Source organism: Stegodyphus dumicola, chromosome 5, assembly GCF_044657685.1.
Source record: "Stegodyphus dumicola isolate Sdum_Otavi_A_Nest chromosome 5, ASM4465768v1".
Lineage (NCBI taxonomy): Eukaryota > Metazoa > Arthropoda > Arachnida > Araneae > Eresidae > Stegodyphus > Stegodyphus dumicola.
The window spans coordinates 171021683-171041523 of NC_140772.1; the positions used below are offsets into that span (position 1 = coordinate 171021683).

Sequence of the window (19841 nt, forward strand, 5' to 3'; positions counted from 1 at the left end):
GAGATGTTACTGTTAAGGCTACTTCTTTTCACTTTTCAGGATTTGTTATAAGTACTAAAGAGGTGTCTTGCAATAGTGATTATATTTCTTTATTTCTTCAAGGGCTGTGTACAAATCTTGGTTGAAATTTTTCATTTTTATATCAAAAGGCACTTGGCTCTTTATTTTCTTTCACTCTGCTTTAGCCTTTTCAGTATTATCCAAATATTTCGTAAAATCTAATTCATCACCAGAAGAGGATGATTAGAGATTCAGCAGCAATGCCTGCAGTCTGACTGTCCTGATTTGAATATCTAACTCAGTGATTCTCAATCTTTTTAAATCTGCCACCCCCTAAAGGATGAATACTTTTTGAACGGCCCCAATGTGAAAATCCTGTAATTTAAGGTATGAAGGGGTGGGGGTTCCTGAACTATAAAAGCCAAATAGCCAAACATTTTAAGTATTTTTTTCAGTAGACTTGCACAATAAATGTGTTTAACCTGATAGTTAGCCGAAGAAGGTAATTACAATTCTCTGGTTAAAACTGAAATGACCAATTAAAAAAAAAAAAAAAGAAGAAAAAAACCACTATTTCATGTTTAAAGAAATTCTTTATTAAATGATTAAAAAAAAGAGCAAAAATACACTACTCGAGTAATATCAAACTATCAATCAAAAAAAATCAAGTACGAGCAGTGGGATGTTTATGCTTGATGTTATAAAGCCAGTTTCTGAATTATTCGGTTCAACATTTTTAGAGCAATGAAGGCGCAAGTCTCTCATTCCACGATTTGGGGTAGACTTCTCTTTTTTTGTAATTATATGAGTCACATATAATGAATACTTGCTTGACAAGAAGAAGAAATAGAAGGAAGGTAAGGCAATTAAAATTTTTTTGACGATAGTCCACAATCCTGGATAGAGGCCACTAAAGCTACTTTGAAGCCCAAATTTTGTAAGACGATCACCATTCTGGAAGCTGGCTTTCAAAGATTCATTAGATGAAAGTTCAACTAGTTCCTAATGAATCCTAACCTCTGCTTTCTCAATATTCATAAAAGGGTTCAAGATCCATTGAGGGATTTCCAGAAACAAAATATTCTCAAAACATTCAGAAAAACCCTTGTGCAAAGACTCAAGGTGTTAACTTGTATTTCTGTGCTCTTTTGCAGATCCAACAAGATCGAAAACTGGCTGAATTCGTTGCAACCAAAATTCTGCTTCCGCGAATTGAGTTTTTTTTAGGAAGGCAGACATAAGAGATTTTGTTGTGGTTAAATTGAGCTCTTCGCCATGATGCTGCAAATTAATTCCACTTTTGATTTAATTAATTATTTTGTGAATAAATTGCTCCTGTAAGTAACATCTATCTTAAATTGTAGTAATCTGTCTTTCAGAGCAACACCTTTATCTTTGAGGAACTAGAGTACATAGTAAAAAGATTCCAGAACTTAATGAGGCAGGTACCTGTGGAGAGCCAAGCGAACCTTGGTGTGTAAAAGCAAGCGATTGAATTCTTCATTGTTGTCCTTACACAGCTGACCAGATAATCGATCATTGAGAGCATTACTGCGAATTTTGTTCACAGCAGAGATGACATTTTGTAATGACTAATGCAAACAGTCACTGAGGTTTTTTGCAACTAAATGCTGCCTATGAATCATGCAGTGAACAGCTAAAATACTTGGTATCTCTTTCTTCAAAAACATGATGAATCTACGATGACAACCAGCAGCTCCAATGGTGGGTGGCAACAGACATAATGTTCGCAACAGGAATCTTTATGCCTTTAAAATAATCTTTGACAGTATTCCATTCACGTTTAATATCTGCAATCAAAGTGTTTTGCAAAAAGTATATCTTGAATAATTTTCCCTTCCTTCACAAACCGGACGTACGCTAACAATAAAGTCTCATTAGTACTTGGCAAGGTTGTTTCATCAACCTCAAGAGAAAACTCAGTGAGTTTCAAAAGTTTGCAAAGGAAGCTTCAACATCTTCAAGCGATCTCACCTATTTATCATCACACTGTATCATTGCTTAATGCGATATTTCTTATGATACTTGTTGTGGCTGCATGGTGTAAAACCGTTTCTAAAACTTCCTCGACAGCTGGCATTTCAACTCTTCACCAATGGTACAGACGGTGCTTTAGGGAACATGTCCCTGATGTTCACAAAAAAGACAAATCTTTAATTTGTCAGTCAGGATGAATATTTTGCACATGCTCCTGCAAACAAGATGGTAGCCTCATTAGATAACACGTTTTTACAAAGTAAACACATAGAATTTTGTAACAAAACTCTCAGAACTGTAAGTTCGACAGCGCAGTAAAAATGCAAACTTCAAATATATGGAACTGTACAGACTACAATTATTTTCAAGCGATATTGTTGGCAGAAATGAAACGACCGAAAAGCAACAAAAGAAACACAAGTCAAATCCAATTCATATTGAAAGGACACTCAATATACATGCAGCAATTAATTCCTGATGCATGCCCAATGCTGATTGGGATCACAGAAAGACCGTAGTGTTGTATTCATCCTACCTAGAATATAAATTCGACTCATCAATGTTAGGAGTAGTCGCCCCCAAGTTCGTTTTATTGCCGGTACAAATGGTGTAAACCAGCTAATTGATTTAATAATTTTTGGGGGTTTTAAAATTAAGTTCGAATGCCAAAACATGCTCACTGTCCCCTTATCACCCAAAACAAGTTCACCGACCCTCAGGATCCTCTTACTGCCTCCCCCTTGTCGAGAACCAATGCTCTGACTGTTTCAAGAATAATTTCATTCTTCATGAAAGTTCATAGATGTCTCTCTCTACCTTTCTAATTTGGATCTACTTATACTGAACCCAGCAGGATCTCATTTTCTAGCAGTTTTATTAATGTGTATAGATCATAAATAAAACAAATAACTCAGTTTATCATTAATTAAACATAATCTGAGTTTTAATTCACTTTATTTTCATTTCCTATTCAAACTGTCCTACAGAAACTGGAATCTGAGTCAGCATGTTTTTGGTGACTCCAGCTCCGACTCATTTTATCCCCAAATCTGCTCAACTCTGATTCCGACTCTACAGCCCTGACTACAACTATTAGATAAATTTTTTTATTTCTTTCAATAACCGCTGATAGTGCCCCATTTTAACATACAAAAATATAAGAAGAATAAGTTTACGAATTCAAAATAATCCAAAATTAAGTAAAAAATCTATTTGTTAAAATATCAAGTAGCCTAACAGTCTGGGAGCAAAAGTTACATCAAATATAAATTTCTACTCTAATTATATAATTTTACAGCTGCTATGATTTTAAATTTTGCATTATTTTGTGCCCAGTTAACTTCTTTAGTAGAAAGAGATTAAAGCATAATTTTGAGTTTCTGGGAGGGGGGGAAAATGCAGGAAGTTAAGCAACCACTATTTCATTACGTACATGACAAAAAAAAAGAATCTGTTTTAGCTGCTTCAGATTGAACTCAAGATGAGGAATCAGTGTTCCAGCTATCTAAAGAAGCCAAAAGCAGATAATGCCATCTAAAAAGCTGAATGCAGGGTTTGTACACACTTCTGATGTGGAAATCTATGTGGAAGCACTTTAAGGACTATCAATGAAAAAAATTAAGGACCTATCAAGCAAATAGGAACTGAATAAACTAAAGCAATTATCTACACCAGAACATCACTTCTGTAACTTGTAGGAATAAATTAGATCTGTAAGTAGGACACATTATTATTAAACATAATCTAATATATCTAATGTTTGACTTCACTATAAAAGAAATCCAAGAATAAAATTAATTATGAAAGTCCAATTTACATGGCTGCCACTACTTGGAAATAAGCAAACATTATAATGTTTTTGTTTGGTGAAAATTGTGGCCAAATCATACGAAGCAAAATTCAGATGGAGAATAAAGATGCTCGAAGGTCAAATCACTCTCGAGCTATGAAAAATGTTAAAAACTCTCCATCAAATAATACATTACTGATGCTTTTAGAAAACACACCGTGCCAAAGCACAATTGTTCCTTTGGTTTATGTAATATTTATAAGTACTTCTTAATCCCTTTTCCTATCATATGTAGTTAAGATATACATTATACAAAATATGAAATGGATTTTATTAATCATCATGATGGGGTAAAAATATTAATAAACATGCTATAACAAAAAGTATTAAAAACTATCAGGAAGTATTTATTACTCTATGGGCTCAATTCATTGAAAAATAATGCAGTTATAATTTGAAAGATAAATGAAGGACTTTATTTTCAGCGCACTGGCAATTTAGACCCTTACATGGATGATTAACATAATAAGGTAAAGATAACAGAATAGCAACGTGGTATCATAAATTACAGGGCAAAACTAAATGTTGAGGGTGCTAAAGGAACAAAAATCAGCATAATATTCATAAATTTGCAGGGTTAATTTGAAGGTTTAAATATGTGACCTTTGGCTGCACAAGTGCAAATGGCAAAAGTGAAGCCTGCACTCATATGATAACAATTACAGGAATTAAGTTAAATTACTGGCACCATCTACTGATGAAAAATGAAAACAATTACAAAATAATTTTCTTAAAAGCTGAGGGTAAATATGGATCCAAATTAGGATTATTAACTAGAACTGAAAAGATTTTTATTTACCAAGACATTTTTAAAAAAATAATTTTAGCGGCGGAAAAGTGGAAAATGTAATTCTCTGCCCAACAGTGTTAGGCAGTAGAGGATTTATGCGACTCCTCTTAATGCCCCCTGTTCCTTATTTTAAGGCTCTCTTAGTTTGACCAATGTACAGTCACGTGCAAAAATTTAAGACCAGTAGCTGTTTTCCTGTATTTTAACCCTCTAAGCGTTACGGGTTTAGCTCTGAAATTTCAAAGTTCCTCAAAATGTCATGAATAAGTAGTACTTTCATGATTTTAATTAAAAGATGACTCTCTCATTTTGTACTTTTCTTCCAATGTACATTCAAACCGAAATCAGATACACAAAAAGCTAGCAGAAAATTTCATGTATAATGAATATAGAAGTCAGCCTTCTATACAGAATTTTTCGGCCGTAACGCTGAGAGGGTTAACAGATTGCACCATTTTCGCTCGTGATTGCGTTATCTAATGGGTTGACTGCATCAAACGCTTTCTACTGCTATAAATATAGCATGGTTTCATGTATCAGTAGTTTGTTATTAGATTTTGCGTACACAGTGCTGTTGTATAATTCTTGTAATGGGTAAACAACCTCCACTTGCTGTTGAAAAATGGGCAAAAATAGTGGCCCTGCATGACTTTGGCTTTTCTGAACGTGAAATAAGTTTGAAGGTAAATGTCAGCAAGACAGGCATGCATCAATCAGTAAATTCAAAATTTCTAGAAATTATACCGATCTTAAGAGAAGCGTTACCAAAGAAAAACTTGTGCACGTGATGATCGTGTGATAAGAAGGATGATAACTTGATGTCCAACAACCTCCTGCGATAAAATTAAGAGCTGCTCTGGCTGCAAAGGGTAAGAACATCAGTTCGAGTAATATTTCAAGACGTTTGACTAAAGATTATGGTTTATTCTCCTATAAACCTACAAGGATACCTTGACTTACTCAAAGTATGAAAAAGGAACGACTGACTTTAGCCAGACTATATCAAAACTGGACCAAACAACAGTGGAGCACAGTGTTACTTTCTGATAAGGCAAGTATGCAGCAATTTTCTGCATGTGCTAAATGCATTCGCCGCCCATTTGAAAAAAGATATGATGACAGATGTACGATTCTGACAGTGAAACAACCTCCAAGCCAGATTATATGGGGTGCAACGGCCTGCACCTGGTACTGCTGCTGTATATTTCCTGCCACCTAAAACTACGATGAACGGCAATCGGTACCTTAATTTATTATGTGACAAGTTGAAGCTTCACTTGTATGTTCACAATTTTCATGCATGCAAGATGAGGTTTCGAGTCACAGGGAAAAGAATCTTATGGACTACCTGAGGGCTACTGATATCCAAGTGCTTGATTGTCCAGGTAACAACTCAAGATTTGAATCCCATAGAGAATCTGTGGTGTATTGTGAAAAGTAAAGTCGCTGAGAAGCTACCATCCAGTGTTGCAGAACTTGTTGAAGCAATAAAGCACATGTGGTGTACAGAGATTTCTCAAGCTTACTGCCAGTCTCTTGTTCATAGCATGCCTAAAAGGATTGCAGCAGTGATAAAAAATTAAGGAGATGCAACAAAATACTGACTATACTTCAGTAAACTTGTAAGTCTAATTTTTTTGTTTATAACAGATGTTTTTGTTGTGGAATTCCAATAAATCTGATTTTTCCATGTGTAGTCTTAAGCTTTTAAGGGCAACTGTAAATGAAACCACACCAACAAGGAATTTTATAAATATCCCAGTTCCTATCTGGAATGAAGTCTTCTAAGTATGAAACATAACCACATTCAGAGTTTAGCATTATTCGATTACTCGAGAGTTTCATTGATAGAAAAAGGGGAAAAAAAAGAATGACCTGAAAACTGAATTCCTGTAAAATGCTATTTTGATAGCTAATCGACAGAAAGAAAAGACAAGAGACTTCTTATAATCTCCTAAAACCCCAGAAGGCTTCTTGATGTGCTGAATGAGAATTTTTTAACGGCTCTGTCAATGTTAGGAGAAAATTCTTTGTGCTTTTAAGTAATTTAGTAAATTAAGCAAATGCTTTTATGTAATTTAGTAAGTTTAAGTACTTCACTACTTAAAAGCTTTTGCTACACATCATTATCCACAGAGAAGTTACAATGCTGATAGTCTGACAACATTATATTTTCAAAAATTATTATTACATCATCCTTTAAAAAATCAAATAAAGGAAATTTGTTTTTATCTAAAATACATAAAACTTCATGTAAAGCATACTCGCCAAACTAAAACAATCAAAAATCAGATTTTCTCAACAAGATTTTTTTTAATAACGAATTAACTTTAAACAGCTTTAATTAATATCCCAAAGTTCAAAATGCAAACAGTATAAAAATACTTGCACGTAAATTTTTTTTCTTATTATTTGCATCTTTACATCAATAAGTTTTTGCACAAATGGTATGAATAGTGGCAGATTTTGCTTTCATTATGAAAAAAATTTCATAATTTGTTTTATAGTAATTGTCCTGTAGGCCTGCTTTTGCCAATAAAAGTTTTTTTAAATATTAGATCTAAATTTAATCCCTGTTTTCACAACAACACTGAAAATCCTCGTGCACTTTACATTACTATGGGGAATTGTCATAATGGACATTATTCTAGACAGTTTACTATACTTCCAGTTTTCCGGTGAATCTCCACTAGGTGTCAATCCTAGCTGGTTTTATAATTTTATTCAAGTTTTCTAATTGGAAACTACAAAATGGCAACTGCAATTTATCTGTTCCATCATGAGTATCATATCCTGACTGAATGAAGTGAAACTGGAAATCTATTCAAAAAATATCTTATTTCAGAACAAGATGTATTTGAAGGAAATGTATGTAGTATATAATCACATACTTGGCAGAAGTAGCTTCTAAGTAAGTAGCTTACGCAAATAAAGTAGCTTACGCAAATAAAACTTACACTTTATCTACATGAGTTGTTTCATCAGCTGAAGCTGTGATGCTGCTTCTTCTCGTGTAAATAAAACCTATTTTTGTCTTCCCCTACTTTGCTAGTATTTTTTTCTGCAATGGTGAGCATAAGTCATCAAAGACATTGACCACTACTAAGGCCAGAAGCAAGTCACTTTTATTTCCGGACGCACATAATAAGTGGGCCACTTTTGCCTCCTATGAAGGGACAGACACTTACAACCATTCCTTCTCCAGGATTTGAATCTGGGCTTTTTGGTATTGCAGTCGGCTCTCCTAACCACTTAATCGTCTGGACTCTGATCAAATGTCTTTCAACAGATCATAAATCATTGATCGAAAAACATGAATTAATGGAATTCTGCTTTGTAGAACTGTGTTAAGAACATCGAATGATGGCAAAACAAATTATACAAAAAAGTAAAAACATTTATTAAGGTCCGAAGACAAAAACAGATATTCATTCTTCACAAGATAAACTTACAGCAATTGGAAAAAGTTTTCCCTAGTTCAATAATTTTTCTTTACAGAAATTCGTATCGGCTTTATTCTTTCTAGTATTATTATGAGAACTACCAATTAAATTGCTTACAGGTGTAGAAATTTCTTTATTTTTCTCAAACCTATTTTTAACAGTGGAAGTAGTAACTACATTTCCATTTATGTTAAGTATTTTATAACTTTCAACACAGCCTTTTATCTTATCTCTAGAAGAATTTACTTCTTTAAAAAATCTCACGTGTACACCACGACTTCCTTGTATGGAATATTAAATTACACACATTTTTTCTTGCATTTTGTTTAAACTTATTGGATTTAATTATATCTACTTCGCCGACAGCGCATAAAACACAAGAGAATAAATGCATTCTTTAAAATTCACTCTATTTCTTTACCATAGCGACACTCTGGCGCTAGGTTCACTTAACAGTATTATATTTCGTTCATATTATAACTCAGAATGCAAAAAATTTGTATCATTTAAAGAATTATCTAATCGTTGCCACATGTTCTATTCAAGTACTATAATATAGCTAGAACGATGTGTAAAAAAAAAATTAAGCAAACAAAACAAAAAAGAAACAGTTTTTCATAGACAATTGAGTATTTCTCATTCAATTAATTCAGTTCTCACTTCGCGACAAGGCAAAAATACATAAAAACTCAAAATATCTCTATTAAAAATTACTAATTATTAAAAATTAAGTAAATCTTAAACACTTATTTCCTCGAAAAAATTCCAGAAAGGATTAAGCAAGATTTAAATCGCAATAATAAATGAATTCGTTTATCTTTGTTGTTGCGAAGTTACGTTTCTCTAGATTGGCAACAAATTCACTACTCAGCTGTTTCAAATGTAAACAAGCAATGCCCGCCATCAAAATAGGCTTAGCGGCACTTTGGCAACAAATTCACTACTCAGCTGTTTCAAATGTAAACAAGCAATGCCCACCATCAAAATAGGCTTAGTGGCACTTAAACCCTTAACTGGAAGATAAAAACAACATAAGTCAATAATTTTTAAAGAAAAAAATGTACAATTTACAAACATGTAAGAGTAAAGAAACTGAGATCACTGAGCCGGGTAACAGAGTGGATATATTTATAAATATATTTATATACGTTTGGCGCGGCCGATTGAAACCAAAATACGAGGTGCACATCTACATGTTATAGTAGTCCTATATACAAAATTTCAATGATCTGAGGCTACTCATTTTTGAGTTATGCGAGATACGTACGTTCGTACAGACGCCACGAAAAATTCTCTTCAGAATTCATTTTAAAGCAGTTTTTTAGTTTTTTGGAGTAAATGAGTCTTTTATTCTGTCCTTACCTACAGATATCATGCAAAAACATCGTTAAATTGCTTTTGAAAGCAGTCAAAGTGGATATTTTCGTTGAAATATGCTGCCTGAAGCTTTTAGAGATTACAATACTTCCTTTTTACTTCGTACAAGGAAGTAAAAATGCAAAACTTAGGTTCCATTGGTCAAGGATTCTGGATAAATATTTTTTAAAGATAGCCAGCGTGTACATATAGTTTTACAAAATTTTCTTATTTCAGTATTATGCAGCTGTTGGGAATTTTTTCAATTTTTGCTTTCTTTTAGAACTCCTTTCAAGATAATAAAAATCAACAGTGTGTTCATCCATGTATATACTGGCAAAAAGGCTGCAACTTTTTTAGCTGCTAAACTTAAGAAGTGACAGGTGTACATTATAGTTTCCAAATCTGAATTTTCCATTTTTAAGATACCTGCAACAACACCAGTTTTTGAGTCTATCACTATTGGTGCATTTATCAGCATCAAATGCTATGAAATTATCTAGATGAATTGTATTTTCTTCAAAGTTTTAATAATTAGCTGTGCTGTATTAAAGCCTGTCAAATATCCTTCTACAGAGGGACAGAAAGTAAACAATTTCTGAAGACTCGCGATTACTGGGAGGAAAAAAACAATTGAATACAGTTTTGCATCGGTATTATTGCTTCTATCCGTAGAGGCAGAATGGGATTGTTTTAATGCAATCAATAAATGAAGATTTATTTTTCATACCATTTCTTTAATAACTGGGGCCATTTCTGTTCTAGCACTTGAGTATTTCTTAGCAATTATCCCAATTATTTCTGAAAACCCTGGATTGAAAAAAGAAACAACTGGACACAGTTGTGAATCGTTCCTACTGTAAAGAGGAAAAGTGGAATGTTTTAATACAATTAATAACAGAAGATTTATTTTTCATGCCAATTTTTTAACAATTGCAGCTATTCTGCTCCTTGCATTTGAGTTTTTCTTAACAATTCCATTAGCAGGAAAAAATTTTTGGTACTTTTCTGTTATCATGATAGGATTCAGAAATGTATGTATGCACATGTATATGTGTGTGTGCATACACACACACATATATATATACACATAAACAAACACATATATCCATATATATACATACAACTTCTGAATCCAGTCCCCATAAGAGAAAAGTACCCAATTTTTCTAAATAAAGCTGCAGCTTGATTCAATGCATTCTGCATTAATAACTTTTGATCTTTTGTTTCCACAGAAAAATTAAATTTCCCCCCTCAATATAACTCATGTTGTCCTTGGGCTTTTATGTACGCACATGTTCGAGAACATCAGCCCTCCCCCCTGAGCGAAATTGAAACATAACAATGACAAACAACATACATTGCAAATGCATTACAGTTCCTGAGGAAATAATAGGAGGAAAATAATCTGTGTTTGATTTTTGAAAACAACATGCATATTTCACCTTTTTGCAGACATTACTAAAACAAAAGATCGTAGTTTCTTAAACTGTTTATCGAAAGCACAATCACTCACACCGCTCAGCGAGAAGATGAATCAGATACGAACCTCGATCTTGCTTTGTGCTCATTGGCTAACATATGCCAGATAATGCGCAGTGGCACTCGATGCTTTTTGGAGAGTTGGAACACTATGTTTTCGGACATGCATTCTCACTCACAAAGCAGAAGCATGCCATAATTTCTCACTGATGAAACGACTTTTTGGTTTTCTTTTAGATGTAGAAAACAAAGTGCTTTCAGATGCCCAAAATGACTTTTTTTTTTTGGTGCAAATAATGAAATGTTAAGACAAGCTACATAAATATTGTGAGAAAATTTAAAAATAAGAGGAAGTTGGGAGCGTTCAGTGTCAAATTGTAACAGAATCTGACTCATAATTTACATTAAGTACAGGCCAGTAACAAAAAGACACCCATACATTATAAACAAGAAGCACATACAGGATATAACAGTACAGCGGTGACAAACTTTCAGGAGAGATAGAGTACACCTAGATGATGGCGAAATCACACAGCAATGTCGTAAATCGAGAGTCTCCGGCAACTCTCATAAAGGCTGCATTACTTTCATACTTTACCAGGATACAAAGTACTGTCCTTTTTCACATTTGCAAAAATTTGGATTTATTAGAAAAATCTAATTAATCAGAATATATCAAATGTACCCGAAACAATTCTAATTTAATTATTCTGTACAAGATATATTCCCCAACTTGACATAAAAAATAAGTTCTTTTGTATAATTACTTAATGATATTAAGCTTTAAAACTGCAAGACAAACAATTCATAAAAGACAACAAAAGAGCTAGTTAATGGAATACAGAACTTTACAATGCCAGAAATGCACTTTGCCCTCATCTGACACACGATTTCATCAATTTACCTTTCTTCATGAGAAAAAATTCTACACAATTACCTTTTGAACGTTCAGTAGAATCTTGACACTTTTCAGGCACACTTTTTTCACCATTCTCCCCACAATGTTTTCCATCAGTACATGTCTGTTTTTGTTCTTCATTTTCACCACAATGCACTCCATCCAAACAAGTTTGCTCTGATGTACTGATATCCATTTTTTCACCATCTTTGTTATCATCTTCATCATCAGTCCCACAATGAACTCCATCATCACACACTTTCTTCTCTTTTTTTATTGGTGTATCATTTTCACCACAATGAATACCATCACTGCATACACTGAGAACTTTAGTCCTATGATCAATGACCATTTTGCTATCTTGTCCATGAACACCATTACCATTTTTAGATGATGTAGCACTAGATACTGCATCAGCAACATTGTCCTCTTCACCACAATGCACACCATCTGCACATACTGATTTTAAATTGTCACTGCCTGTTGCAAATTCAGATGTCCTTTTATTTTCATTACCCTGTTCTCCAGATTTTATTTCACTTAGATTAGAGTCATTTTCAGAGATTACAGATGAGGACTGAATGTCAACATCCATTTTTTCAGACTGCAAACCTGTAACAGCATTTGATGCTTCACAATTTTCTGCATTTCCCTGAAAAAATGACAATATTTAGAATAATCATAATAATAATAAAAAGAAAAGAAAAAGAATAACGCCAAATTATTTTTTTAAGTATACATATGGTTATGACATTTTGCACGAAAATGAAAACACAGAGTAATCTAAAAGTTTTATTTTTCTTAAAGTAAGTTTTAACAATTCTGCCTGTTTTTTTTTAAAACTTTTTTACACTAATGATTCTTACCTTCCACTGCTTGTGACTTATCCTCTGTCTGCATGTTACACAACTGATATTTAGCTCAACACATCGTTTTATGGAAATTAATGCACTTTTAAAGCTACATGAGAATGTAGCAGAAAAAGACATGAATTTTTAAGTATATACATGAATAGATAAAAATTTTCAATCATCTTTTAATATAATTATGAATTTTTTATACTTTTAATTTCTCATAGATACACACAAATACACACAGTTGATATTCATGAGTTAATTACCATCACATACTTGCCAACCATGACACTCAAAAATCAGGAGATTTTTTTAAGAAATCAGGAGATTTCTCACAATGTTAAAAAGACTTTTTAAATGATAAAAATATGGTTTTTAATAATGAATTAACTTTAAACAGTAACTAATTCTTAAATGCAAGCAACACAAAAATACCTTACACATAAAAAAACATTTTTATTACTTGCATCGTTTAAGGGAAAAAAAGGGGGGGGGGAATTTTAGTTTAGAAAATTAGGAAGTTTCTTTCGAAACAAACTTGTTCACTGCAATTGCCACGTAGGCCTGTTTTTGCTAATAAAAGTTTTTCTAATGTGTCATCACTAATATTAGATCTAAACTTAGTCCTCGTTTACGCAACAACACTGAAAATCCTCTCACACTCTGCACTACTATGGGGAACTGTCAAGATGGCCAACACAATTCCAGACAGTTGACTATATTTTAAAATTCCATCAGCACCTTTCAGTTTTCCAATTAAACTCCACTGGGCGTCAATCCTAGCTGATTTTATAACTTCATTCAAGTTTTCTAATTGTAAACTGCTGTTATGCAGCTGTTGGAACTGTTTCAATTTTCCCTTCCTTTTAGAACTCCTTTCAAGATAATAATAAATATCAACAATGTGTTCATCCACATTTATTAGTAAAGAAGCTGCCCCTTTTTCAGATGCTAAATTTAAGAGGTGACAGGTGGACCTCATAATCTGCAAATCTGAATTTTCCTTTCTTAAGATGCCTGCAACACCAGTCTTCAAGCCTACCAATACTGGTGCATTATCGGCACCAAGTGCTAAGCAATTATCCAGAGGGCCTGCATTTTCTTTTAAAGTTTAATAATTAGCTGTGGTATATTAAAGCCTATCAAATGTCCTTCTAAAATGGGGACAAAAAGTAAACTGCACTCAATTTCTGAAGACTCTGGATTAAAAAAAGAAACAACAATTGGATACAGTTTTGAATCGGTATTATTGCTTCCATCTGTAGAGAGGCAGAACGGAGCTGTTTTTGTGAAATCAATAACTGAAGATTTATTTTTCAAACCCATTTCTTTAACAATTGCACCTGTTTTGGTTCTTGCACTTGAGTATTTCTTAGCAATTTCACTATCGGGAAACATTTTTCTAAATAAAGCTGCAGCGTGATCCGATGCATTCAGTGGCAGGTTGTGCTCCAGTAAAAAGGCAGAGAACAGACATTCTGCATTAATAACTTTTTGGTCCTTTGTTTCCGAAGAAAAATTTAATTTTTCGTTTTTTTAAAAAACAACTTATGTTATCCTTGTGTTTTTGTGTTCGCACATGTTTGAAAACATCGGCCCTTCCACATTGCGAATTCGAAAAATTGCAACGACAGGCGGTGCACATCGCAAATTTATTACATTTCCTTGAGGAAATAATGGAAGGAAAGTCAACTGTGTACGATTTTTGAAACGTACATGAGTATTTCATTCTCGCAGACATAACAAAAGATGATAATTTCTAAAACTATTTCCCGAAGGCACGTGCACTCACACAACTCATCACAAATTGAACGAAATAACTAAAGAACATCCAAATAACAGCTTGCCTTGTCCTCATTGGCTAATATATGCCAGCTGACATGCAGTGGAGTTCGATGCCCATTGGACAACTGGAGAACGACGTTTCTAGGATACGTATAATGCTCTCACTCACAAAGCAGAAGTTATCTGATTCGTAAGGTTTTGTTTCAGATATAATCTAGAGAAAATTCAATTGCTTTCAGACGTCCACAATCACCATTGTTCATATAACATAGTATTAAGCCAAGTTCCATAAAAATCGTGAGAAATTTTAAGAATAAGAAAAAGTCGGGAGAAATATATTGTTAATCGGGTTGGCAGGAGATCGGTTGAAAATCGGGAGTCTCCCGCCTAAATTGGGAGAGTTGGCAACTCTGCCATCATGTGCTACTTGGCTACAAACATATTACTGAAACTTTCTATCATAACATATTTTCAGGATTTAAAATGATGTAAGCTATAATAAATTTATAAAATTTCAGTGTCATGGCTGTAACAGAATCTGACTCATAATTTACATTAAGTACAGGCCAGTAACAAAAACACACCCATACATTATAAACAAGAAGCACATACAGGATATAACAGTACAGCGGTGAAAAACTTTCAGAAGAGATAGAGTACACCTAGATGATGGGAAATCACATAGCAATGCATGGTTGGAAATGCTTTCCTGGCGAAGTAGTGATGACGCAAAATGCAAAAAAGGGAAGGACACAAACAGTGAGACAAAATGTTTTATTATGTTTATTTCAGCAGAAACCAACAAATAAGAACAAAAACAAACAACTATCATTATTAAAAAAGGTGTTTGAAATTACCACCCCGAGCTGTGATGCATGACGCACGGTTCCTTTCATCATGGTCCCAGTCCTAATTCCGAACACCTTCTTTGATGGCGATCGTTGTCTCTGTATGTTGTTTTTTCTTTGTTTTAGCTGCACTCCGAATAATACACATTTTTTCATGCCGTTTGTGCCCTTTCTTTCTTGGTTTTTGTGTCGTCACTACTGTGCCAGGAAGGAGTTTCCAACCATATATTGCATTGTGATTTCCCATTGTCTATGTCTACTCTATCTCTTCTGAATGTTTGTCACTGCTGTACTGATACACCCTGTATAACAGATTACTCAAGATTACAATATTGGCTACTCTGTTTGCAAAGACAATCAGTAAAGGATGCTTCCTGCAGGACTTGGACCACAGTCCTCTTGATTTGATTACAAGTGATAGCACTGTGTCGCAATATGAATCCACTTTTTGCCCAAAAGATAATCTTTTCTCCTTTCGTTCCAAATGTCATGATGTAACAGTTTCGGAAATCATGAAGAAACAAATGTGCGTTTTTAGCATTCATATCCACAAGGCGTCTAGTCATAGTAAATCGAGGATGCTCTACAACTCTGTAATTAACTTTTTCTTCCTATCTCATAATATTTTCGAGTTTATCACCAGGCAGCGCTGTAAGCTATATCATCTAGTAGCGCATAGCCACTTTACTAAACCAGGGGTGCTTGTGGGACCCCAAAAAGTCCCCTGAAAGTTTCACGTACTTACTACCGACATTTTGGAGTTTTGAGAAGGGGAGGGGGAGAGAAATGAAAAATTACAATTATGAAGTATTGAATGACCTAATTATAAAAGTTCAATGAATTACCTTTTTTGCAAAATTAATAACCATAAATTTTCAAACATATAAACTACTACATTTTATGTAAATATTTTAAATTACCTGAATGAATTCTTTAAAAAAATTATCTAATTTCTGCTGCTTTTTCTTTTTCTTTTTTTTCTTTTTTTTTTTTTTAAATTTTCTGATGTTTGTGGGCTTGTCTTTCTTTTGTGGTGAACTTCATAATTGCAGGAAGGTTGACTTTTATTTTCCTCATTTACAGTTGAAGAAATTTCCTCGAGAACTACACATGCAGAGGTAGAAGCAGTTTGCTTTTCTGCTAATGTAGAAGGTTTTTCAGAGACTTTTATAGGTGACTCATCTGAAATACATGTTTTTAAGTCCTCTTGACATGCTTTCCAACTTCTGTTCATATTCAGTAAGAGATCTTTGTGAATTGGATCAGTCATTGGATTTTTGAGCCATATTTTTCACATGAGGTTTCTTTACAAGCCATTAAATCATATTTAATAGTCTGTGCATCTAGGGAATCAATATTAAGAGAGGTTCTGTAGTCAGTGACAAGTGTATCCATTAAGTTGAATGCACTTTCCACTAATGGGCCCTGGAAGCAGCTAAGGCAGGCTTTGACCAATTTAGCCAATGTAGGATACTTATAATCATTTGTGAAATCATCTTTTAAATTAAAAACTTTAGACCAATATTTATCAATTGTACACTTGACTTGATTTCCACTTTCATCAGATGTGTAGAGCATTTCTTTGGTGATATAAATATCACTCTGGTATAACTTTATTTCAGCTTCTACTTTTGACTTTTCATTATCACTAAAAATATGGGACATAAAAGATGATAATTTTTCAAAAGCTAATATTGTACTGGTTTCACCTCTTAGCTCTGGATCTAATGCTGTAAAACTAATTAGATATGAATTTTTAAGGGGTAATTTCTGTTTCATATGCTGTGCTGTATTAGTATAAGCTTTCATCAGAGAAATTTGGAATTCATTTGCTATTCGATGATTTTTTGATAATTTCTTCAGCAGAGTGGAAGCTTCTGCACCAGTAAATATTACTTTGCTAGGTAGATGGAATTCTGGATTTGTGACATCAACCTTAAATAAATCATTATAAGATGTGCACTCTATATTTTCTGGCTTCATAAAAAAAAAGAGAAAATTTTTGCCATCAATTTATAAATACTGGAATGTATTAAATGAAGCATTGGTTTTTTTTTTTTTTTTTAAATAATTTAATATATGTGTTGAACTCTGGTAATACTGCTGAATATAATACTATATGCAATAAAGTTTTGTTTTGCATAACAAATAACCCATTTAGTATTCTTTTTTTCCGAGCTAAAGCATCCTTTGTGAGTTGTTGGGAAAGCAAGCAAGAATATCCCCCTTCAACAATTTTTTTCTGAGCTGCAGAAATATTTCTTTTATTGTATATAGTTTCAACATAAGAAAAATAATCCTCTTTATCAGTTTTATCCAAGTAGTGAAAATAAAATGCAATAAGAGCATCCCACAGATCTTTGATTCTTTCTAAAACACATAAAATGTACACTCACCTATGGTCTGGTCTCTTCAAGGGCTAAGTTTTTTAATGGCAAGGGATTCACAGATTTTGAAAAATTTTTCTCTTTTACTGCAGCTTTTCATATTAAAATAGATGTCATCAAACAAATCTTCTAAGTATCTATCAAAACATGAAGCAAATTTTTTTTGCACAGTTATTAGCTGTGTGACATGTGTCACCATCAATATTTAATAAGTGGGGTGCTTTGTTTGATCGTAGTCTGGTTTCAACACCCTTTTTTTTTCCACGCATGGTGTTACATGAGTCCATTAATACACTAATTAAGTTTGCCCATGGAATATTATTATCTTCAATAGTATTAACAACTGCTTTAAAAACAGCTTCTGAATTGCAAGATTCCATCTTTAGAGATGCAAAATGATGAACTACAACTTCATTTTGATTGTTGTCATAAAACTGCCCCAATATTGCCAGTATACTTTCTTGAGCATTGCTAGTACTTTCATCCAAATTTAGAGAAAATGGAGTCTCCTTTAAAGTTTTAATGATATTTTCCTTAATAGTTTTTGCGAGCCCATATTTCATCTTATAACATGCAGTAGTCCTGGATTTTTCCAACGAGTTTAGTGCCGTCTGATCGCGGCTCAACTGTTTGCAGAGTTCAATTAAATTGGGAGCTACATTGAAAGAAAGAGAATTCTTGCGATAAACGAAGTTATTAATACCTCTTGGCGTGCTTTTCTTGTCACTATATCCAATGGCTGAGCATCAGTCTCCAGTAAGTCATCAGTATTTTTTGAATTAGCATAATTACTTAAAGTCATTGAATGTCTAATGCACTTTGAATATTTTATGTGCGTCACAGTTTTAGAATGATTTGTGAAAGCCTTGAATCCTTCCCCACCATACTTCAGCAGTGAGTTACAAAAAACACAATATGCTTGTCCAGCAACATTTATTTTCTTGCACCATGTGCCGATGGTATCCCCATTACCATCTCTCCGTTCAATCCAATTCCACCTAAATGCATTCCGGACACCTTCTTCTAATTGCATAATATCACTATTTATATCGAGAAATTTCATAGTGAAATTCTCTTGCGTACAGAAATATAAAAAATATTTCAATAAACGAAACGAAAAATTTACACGTGCATCAATAAATGAAACGAAAATTTTACACAGTGGAGAAAAAAAAGTTGAGAAGCGATCAATGACAAATAGCTAATACGGCGAAAAATCCCCCTTCTCTACTTATTGGCTCCACGCCAGGAGAGATAAGACCTTTGAACCCAGAGTCATCGTTATTCAGTAGCGATGGGCGAAAATATGTAAGACGTAGAATAGGAGAAGAGCTACATCCTGACTGCATTCAAGCAACTGTGAAGAACACAGTTGGTGTTATGATTTGGTCATGCATGTCAGCAGATGGTATTGGTCGCCTTCATGTCATCGATGGGACACTGAATGCCAGAAAATACATTGACACTATTCTAGAACAAAACTTCTACCTTCCATCAGAGATCTCTTTCCCAACAGTGCTTCGTTTATTTTTCAGCAGGGTTCTGCTCCTTGCCACACGGCCAAAATATCGAAAGAGTGGTTTCGTACAAAGAGCATTAAAGTGTTGTCATGGCTAGGAAACGGTCCTGACCTCAATCCTATCGAAAATTTGTGGCACCGTTTGAAAACTCTTGTCTGAATGAGGCACCCATCAAATAAAAGGGAACTAATTGAGGCTATAATTGTTTCCTGGCATCATGTAATAATGAAAAAAGAGCTTAAAACTCTTGTTAGCTCAATGAAACGTCGATGTGAAGCTGTAATAAAAAATAAAGGGAACCCTACTAAGTACTGATCACTGCAATCATCACTATCTAATGTTTATCCATAACTATTATCGTTTAACTTTCTTTTGTATTGTAAATAATTTAATTTTGTGTTTTGTATTGAATTCAGTAACAAATTCTCTTTAAAATGATATATACAAGTTTGCATTTTGTGAAACGTAACGTTTTCTAGAGGCATACGAAGTTCAAAAACATCAAAATTTCCAAGTGTCCACAATTTTGGCCACCACTGCACTTTATGCAGATTTTTCATTATTTAATTTCTGTAAATATAATGCAGGACTCTAATATTTGGTGGCAACAGTTTGAAAAGTGATTTCCCAT

At 33.7% G+C, this 19841-nt stretch overlaps 1 protein-coding gene across 2 annotated transcripts in view; it reads right to left on the reverse strand.

Annotated features, from left to right (window-relative positions):
• Hcf (Host cell factor) overlaps positions 1 to 19841 on the reverse strand; it is a 188344-nt gene that overhangs the window by 36941 nt on the left and 131562 nt on the right. For both annotated transcript variants that reach the window (XM_035371276.2, XM_035371277.2), the window contains exon 18: positions 11856 to 12468. In XM_035371276.2, the coding sequence (XP_035227167.1) occupies positions 11856 to 12468 (613 nt within the window). The remainder of the gene's footprint in view (positions 1 to 11855; positions 12469 to 19841) is intronic.